Source organism: Quercus suber, unplaced genomic scaffold (assembly GCF_002906115.3).
Source record: "Quercus suber isolate HL8 unplaced genomic scaffold, Cork oak 2.0 scaffold_449, whole genome shotgun sequence".
NCBI classification, from domain to species: domain Eukaryota; kingdom Viridiplantae; phylum Streptophyta; class Magnoliopsida; order Fagales; family Fagaceae; genus Quercus; species Quercus suber.
Window position 1 is genome coordinate 249,542 of NW_027069900.1, and position 7,465 is coordinate 257,006.

Below are 7,465 nucleotides of genomic sequence, written 5' to 3' on the forward strand. Positions count from 1 at the left end.
TCAACCAAAGGAAGAAAAAAAACAGAGTACCTGAAATTTGAGGATTAATGGATTATGGACTAATCTGGCCAAATTGAATGCAAAAACTATTGAATCAAAATTTGATTATTATTATAACCCTAAAACACCAATATTCTCTTTTTCTTTTCTCACAATTTCCACAATTTCCCATAAACCAACCAGAGTAATATTAAGGATTCAGTGACAATTTCCCACAATTTCCGTTGCTTATATTGTTTCAATGTTAAGGATTCAGTGACAAACTTATTTTGTATTTGTACTATAGTTTTACTTGTGGGGAAAATTTTTATGAGTTTTCTATGTTTGTGTTTTGTAGTTCGTATTGATTTGCTGGATGTGAATGGTGATGTGGGGGGACTTAGACAAAGATAATGAGCTACCTGTCTTCTATCTCAAGGTTTTTGTTTTTCCTTTATATTAAGCTGTAAATGCGTAATAGTTTCTTTGAAATCTTATAGAGATTCTATTTAAAGTCGTAAGTTCAACATAATATATTCAAAGAAACTCTTATTAATTATTTTTTTACTGAGTTATTGAATCTCCAAAATCTGTTTTAAATGGAAATAATTCAACTAATGATTATTTACCTTTTTTTTTTTTTTTTTTTTTTTTTTTTTTTTTTTTTTTTTTTTTTTCTAGACTAGAGACGAATGCTTACATTGAATTGTGTACCTGATGGTGCACTCTCACACAGAGTGGAAGAAAACCATAAACTGGAGTTCTATGAAGTTCTTGAAAACTTGCCTCAAGTTATGATTAGAAGTTCTGTGATGATTGTATGTAACTTATTATAGAACATGGTGGAAAAATTGAATCAAAAGGAAAGAGGAACCATTTTAGATTAGCACATGTTGACAAGTTTGGGGTTGATGCTGTCATAGAAGTTTTAGTGGAAGTCTTCTCTCAGTTGCTAAGTTGTCGTGTATGTAAATTAGGTTACTTAATAAAAAAAAAAAATTGTAAATTAGGCTAGNTTTAAAAAAAAAATTGTAAATTAGGCTAGATATTGAAAGTTCTTGCTGAATGCTATAGTTACTAAAGCTATGTTTAGCTATTAAACTACTGAGATGTTCCTTAAAATTTTGGGATATAAGTTAAAAAGAAATGTCTTTTACATTATGCTTTCAGATACAATTTTTATTCAACTTTGATGATGGTTTTTATTCCCTTTTAGATTTTATAGAGAAGTAGGAACAAAAAATTTGTATTTTAATTTTTGTGTTTTGTGTATGCATATCCACATTCCTACACACAATATATACACTATCAACTTATATAGTTGCATGATTAGATAGTTTACCAAATACCTGTTAGTCTTAAATGGGGTTTTGCATTTTAATAAAATTTAATGAATTCAAAGTGGAAATTTGTTAGATACCACCGATTGTGTTTTCAACCAAGTGAATATCAAAAACATTTGAATTTTTCTTTTAGTTTATATAACATGCCTCATTAAATATATCAATCTTCAAATATTTAGAAACAAATTATAAGTAGCATGTAACTTTGCAATATGAACTAAACATTAGACTTGCGTATCTCTTTTCCAACTACAAAATGTACCAATACTAAGAAACACTATTTGAAAGGAGATTTAATTGGAAAATAATTGTGCTTGCCGAAGGAGCAGTAAAAATTCATAAATTTACTTTTATAAGTTTGGAATGAAGTATTTTTAAAGGTTATAATTATGGATTCATCAAACTTGCAACATTTAACCATTTAAATTTGTTGTTTAAGTACATGAATATTATGAATTAATCTTATAGCTTTCATCAATCTAGAGGAAGATGAATTTAAAAAAAAAAAAAAAAAATTCTTGAACGTTTTTCTAAATTTTCCTGTGCATCGCAAAGGTTAGCGACTAATTAGTATTAATTTGGCAAATCCCAATAGAAGAAAAATCAACATTGCCAAAAGCTGAGAAGCCTATTCCATTGACCTTTTTGAACTTCCACGCCGATCAACCAAAGGAAGAAAAAAAACAAAGTACCTGAAATTTGAGGATTAATGGATTATGGACTAATCTGGCCAAATTGAATGCAAAAACTATTGACTCAAAATTTGATTATTATTATAACCCTAAAACCCCAATATTCTCTTTTTCTTTTCTCACAATTTCCACAATTTCCCATAAACCAAACAGAGTAATATACTGCTATTCTAAAGAGGTGAAAAAAAGGCACCTGAAACTTAGTAGTGGATTTCAATCTTTTTTGGGGGAAAAAATCATGGAATACTTGAGACTCCAATCTACCAGGTCATGTAAACCTCAGTTCAATAAAACAATATATAAACCATATTAGATCCTTTAATTTAATAGCCGTAAAAGAAAACCATCAAATTATTGTGGCAATATTACTACGTAAATGACAGGAAAAAAAAAAAATAATTCAGCAATACTAAAAGACGTTCATTCAGCTAAATGCAAAACAATTAGCTCTAACTTCATTCTTATTTTTTTTATTTTTTTTTTTATACTTTTAATTTTCCTAGTCCATTAGAAACACATAATTCACCAACAAACCTAACCCCCCACCCCGGTCTCTCTTAATTAAGAATCCAACAACCAACAAGCCTGACCAATATCAACCTCATTCTAAGGGCCTCTTAAACAATATTAGCAATATCGTAAATTGAGAGACATGACTTTGATGAACTTAGATATTGAGAATCATTTGAGAGAGAGAGATTGTTAGGAACCTCATTCCTAACAATGATGCTACTTATCAAATATGGCTTCTTTGAGGTAGCGAGGCATCCAAGAATTAGAGAGAGAGAGAGGAGAGAAAGCTAAGCTAAGAGAGGAAGGAATAGAAACAGGAGTGTTATTTCTATTATGAGTGTTCTTTACAATCAGATTATGCTTTTAAGCTAAGCTGCTTGAGTACAATTGTCTTATCAGATAGTTTATTAGCCTTAACCACTTAAATAGTGTGGATGTAGAATCCATTTCACTTAACAATTGCAGACCAGCAGCAACCATTTCACCAATAAAAAAGGTTTCATCAAAACAACAAATATAAACAAAATAAAGATTGACATATAAATACACATTAAACATAACAAATCAACATCAGGCAGCATCCTACAGCTTGCATGACAAAGATACAAGGGCAATATAACAAAGGAATAGTAACAAAACAAGTGTCATGTAACATACATTAATCAGGTTAGTCAGGCTAACCGATTTTTCATTGCAGCAAAATATAAATAAACAATTCTGTAAGTTTTTCCTATTGGCTGTTGAGCAAGGGATTGATGAATTTTGTTAAATCACGCACACTGACATCAATCAATCTCAACTCCTAGTCCCAAGAGGTCAATACATACAATGACATTCTCACACAAACTCTCAAGTCACATCCAACTTATATACATGTTCATCTTTCAACCCCAAAATTAACACAAGTAGTTCATCAAAGAAATCCACTCCACCTTCCAACCGTATGGCTCTCCCATATAAGAGGACCACTTTGAGCTGAAGCCCCTCAATCCTTAGAAGCAATGATAAATTCCTAAAACATGTTCAGAAAACAAAGAAATAAAATACACCCCAAAAAATGAAGTAGAAACTTAGGCATTTGCTGCTGGCCAAGAAGTCTTCAAACTTGCCCTAGATTTTGCAAGAAGGAAAGAGAAGATTTTAGTAAGTACAATAATTTCTTTACAAGTACAGAAAATTGAATTGACATCAACAACGATGATGAGGTTCAAAGATAGTGAAAATTATAGTAAGGGCTCATAATGAAAATCTAGCCGATCAAATTGTTTGCATCTATGTGTAGAAAACGTACCTCACTGAAATTACATTGCTTCAAACAAGGCTCTTCTAGACTTCCTCATGACACAGTTCCTCGTCAATTTCTATGCAAGAAATATGAGCTATCTTGGACCAATCTTTTCCTGTCTTATCTTGGAGTTTCAGTTTCAGCAAAGAACACTCCTTGATGCAGAGAAAAGACAGGGAGGCCGGAAGACCTTCTTCTGGCAAGGATTGGAGTTTGTTACAGCAGCTGATCTCCAGTATTTTAAGAGCAGTAAGGTGTTGAAGCCCTCTGTAGTTGAGATACTTGAGATTCAAAAGTCCACTGATGCGTAGAGAATTGAGATGTCTGGGCAGTAACTCTGCCTCTGGAAATGACACCACGTTTTTACATGCACCTTCTATCTCCAACCGACTAAGATAGTCAAGCCTATGCAAGCCCCACTCCATCCCGAGCATCATTTTGTCACAAAAAGTGATACAAAGTAAACTTAGGTTGGAAGGCAAACCCCCTTCAGGAAGTGATAAAAGTTCCGGGCAGTTATTTATAAACATTGACCGGAGAGAACTGAGAGTGTGCAATTGATCAGGCAGTTCCTTGAGATTCTTGCAATTGGAGAACCAAATGGACTTCAGGTTGGGGGTAAGCAATCCTCCTTTTGGAAAAGATAGAAGGTTAGGACAATCCCTGATCTCCAAGGCCTCAAGAGATGTGAGATCTTTCTGAATTCTCCCTGGCATTGAAAAGGATTCCAGATTTGCACAATCCCAGATAGAAAGTATTTTAAGCTTTGGAAACAAGTCTAATGGGAGGAATACCAGGGAATCACAGCTACTCCCAATGCACAAATGTTCAAGAAGTGCATAATGATGTGTCTTCTCTGCTAGTGGGAGAAATTTTAATTTCTTGCAGTTCTGGATATAAAGAAATTTCAATGCAGTGGGTGGGCTACCTCCAGAAAAGGACTTGAGAGAACAACAACTAATGATATACAAATGTTGGACAGGAGGACTGCACACCATCACTTGTTCAGGTATGAACTCTAGAGCATCACATCGTTCAATTTTGAGGCTATGTAGCCCCATTGGCAATTTTCTCAGTTGTGATATTTCTGAAACTTTCAAGCTTTTAAAGGAGAAGAGGTCTTGCAGGCTATCTTGGTTGGACTGGGTGTTAATTGGAACATCAGCTTCATTTCTAATGTTTGGAGTCTGACCCGTGGGCAATGAGGATTCTGCGGCTCCTCGAGTCATAGGTAGTGAGGATTCTGTGGCAGCTTGAGTCATGGCCGATGAATACTCTACCGTCGCAGTACCTTGAGTCATGGGCAACGAGGGTTCTGCAGCAGTGGCACCTTGAGTCATTGGCACTGAGGATTCTGTGGCTGCAGTATCTTGAGTTATAGGCAATGAGCATTCTTCAGCTGTGGCACCTTGAGTCATGGGCAATGAGGAATCTGTGGCAGTTATAGGCAATGACGATTCTATAGCACCTTCAGTCATAGGAATTGAAGATTCTGCAGCCAACGTCTTATCATCTTTCACAACTTCAACACCATTCTCTTTCACATCTTTAGCTAAAGACTCATCAATTTTCACATCTTCTTGAGTAGCTTCTAGCTTCTCTTTCTCTTCTTTCTCTGCCTTTAACCGTGCCTCTTCCTCAGCCTTCTTTGTTGCTTCCTCTTTGGCCGTCTCAATAGCTTCAATCAATTTCTTCAAACAAGCCTCAGCGTCTTCATTCAGTGACTTAGGCATCAAATTCTCAGCAACATCAGCAGGAGTAATATTGGTTTCCTCCAACAAGTGGCCAATAGTCGCAAACAAAGGGTGTGAGTCAACATCCAAGTAATTTTTGGCAAGAACCTTGAATGCTTCAAAGCCACAATAAGACAATTCTATGTACTTGTCCATACGTCCCCTCCTAATGAGAGCATCAAGCTTTTCCACGTAATTAGTTGTGAAAACAATGATCCTCTCTCCCCCAATAGCAGGCCAAAAATCTACAAAATTCAACAACCCAGAGAAAGTGACCTTACTATTGCTGTCTTCTTCACCTTTGGTCATTTTACTAATAGGATCCTTGGCTTCTTCATCCTTCGCTTTCTTTTTTTCATTCTTTCGTTGACCCGTAAGCTCAAGTAAGCAATCAATATCTTCTATCACAATGATCGACTTACCAGTGGTTTTGATCAAAAGCCTCTTCAGCTCTGTGTTGTCCTTAACCGTTGTCAATTCAAGATTATAGATATCATACTCCAAGTGGTTGGCCATGGCAGCAATCATGCTAGACTTACCGGTTCCAGGAGGACCATAAAGAAGATAGCCACGCTTCCAGACCTTGCCAATCTTTGTATAGTACTCTTTTCCCTTGCTGAACTTTTCAAGGTCATTGACGATTTCCAACTTTTTCTTTGACTCCATGGCCAAAGTGTCAAAAGTTGCTGGATGCTCAAAAGTCACACGGCTCCATTCCGGTGCTTTGTACCTTTCCCAATTCTTGCTAGGATTGTTAGTGTACAGCTTCCTTTGTCGATTGCTCACCGCTATTTCCTTCCCTTTTTGTATTACATGATTGATGTAAGTCCCACAGACTAAATCTCGGTGAGACTTATGGAAAGTGAGCTTGTAATACTTCTTCTTGTCTATCTCCGAGAAGATAGAAAATGACTGTGTTCTTGTGGTGTTTTTCTTGACAGTCCATGAAAGCTTGACCCCTTTAAATTCATCAATAATCCCTTCGTTCTCGTCCATGCTCAGTTGTACAGGTTGACTACTGTCTTTGACAACTACTGCTTTAAGATTTCTAGCTTCCCTGGAGGATTTTCCACTGAGGTATGTTTCAATGGCAGCATAGGCATCACTACGCTTGAGATCCATGGACTCGTCACTGTCGCCAATGGATTCATTGAACGTAATATTGATATAGGGGTACACGAAACTCGCCAATTTCATACTATAACTCAGGATAGAGCTACGAAGATGATAAAGGAAATAGTTGCCAAACATTGCCCAAAGAAACATTATGGTAGCAATCAATGAGCCAATTTGAAACCATGTTTCCCCCATCATCGTCATTTTTTTCTCTCTCAAACCTTTTATGAATTGTTTGAGAATAATGCTTGCTCATGAAAGAGCAATGCGGAGCTGCCTACATTTATATAGAATTTTCGACAGCTTAGGGCTTTATTTTATTTTATTATTAATATTACAAGTCTACACGGAGTAGTTACCCAAGTCTTGAATCCTTGTAGTCATCCAAGTTTCCAAAGGTACCAGTTATAAAATTGAAAATTCCCACTTCAGACGTTGGAAGCACGTTTTAGATACTAGGGAGTAGGGACTATTCACTCCACCCCGTCTTCGTCCTCACTTCCAACAAAAGCAACTTGTGTTTTTAATAGAGACCACAATAATTTTTACTAGCCCTCCATTTTGGACCTTAATCTTAATATTTTGCCAATGTCTTTTGTGCTTCCATTACTTACAGAACACTCCCAAGAAAAATTGAAAAGAAGCATTGATCACCTTAATTAATGGCTATAGTTTTTTTTCCCCCTCTGATCGATAGTTACAGCAATAGAAGAGAAGAATTCGTACCTTAATTCTTATTATAAGTCATTTAGCTAAGTTTAGCAGTAGTACTAAATTAGAGTTGATTACCCATCCAAGCGCCAT

At 35.7% G+C, this 7,465-nt stretch overlaps 1 protein-coding gene and 1 long non-coding RNA gene across 2 annotated transcripts; both read right to left on the reverse strand.

The window, feature by feature from the left end:
- Window positions 1–1,716: 1,716 nt before the first annotated feature.
- LOC136062755 (uncharacterized) lies at window positions 1,717–2,838 on the reverse strand. Its single transcript, XR_010624474.1, has 2 exons — window positions 2,208–2,838; window positions 1,717–2,014 (listed from the first exon to the last, which is right to left on the reverse strand). It is a non-coding gene; the product is annotated as an uncharacterized LOC136062755 (long non-coding RNA).
- A 303-nt stretch (window positions 2,839–3,141) lies between these two features.
- On the reverse strand, window positions 3,142–6,892 carry LOC112022968 (AAA-ATPase ASD, mitochondrial). Its single transcript, XM_024055585.2, has 2 exons — window positions 3,819–6,892; window positions 3,142–3,637 (listed from the first exon to the last, which is right to left on the reverse strand). The coding sequence occupies exon 1, from the start codon at window positions 6,863–6,865 to the stop codon at window positions 3,854–3,856; it is 3,012 nt and encodes a 1,003-aa protein (XP_023911353.2). The 5' UTR covers window positions 6,866–6,892; the 3' UTR covers window positions 3,142–3,637; window positions 3,819–3,853.
- Between the last annotated feature and the right edge of the window lie 573 nt (window positions 6,893–7,465).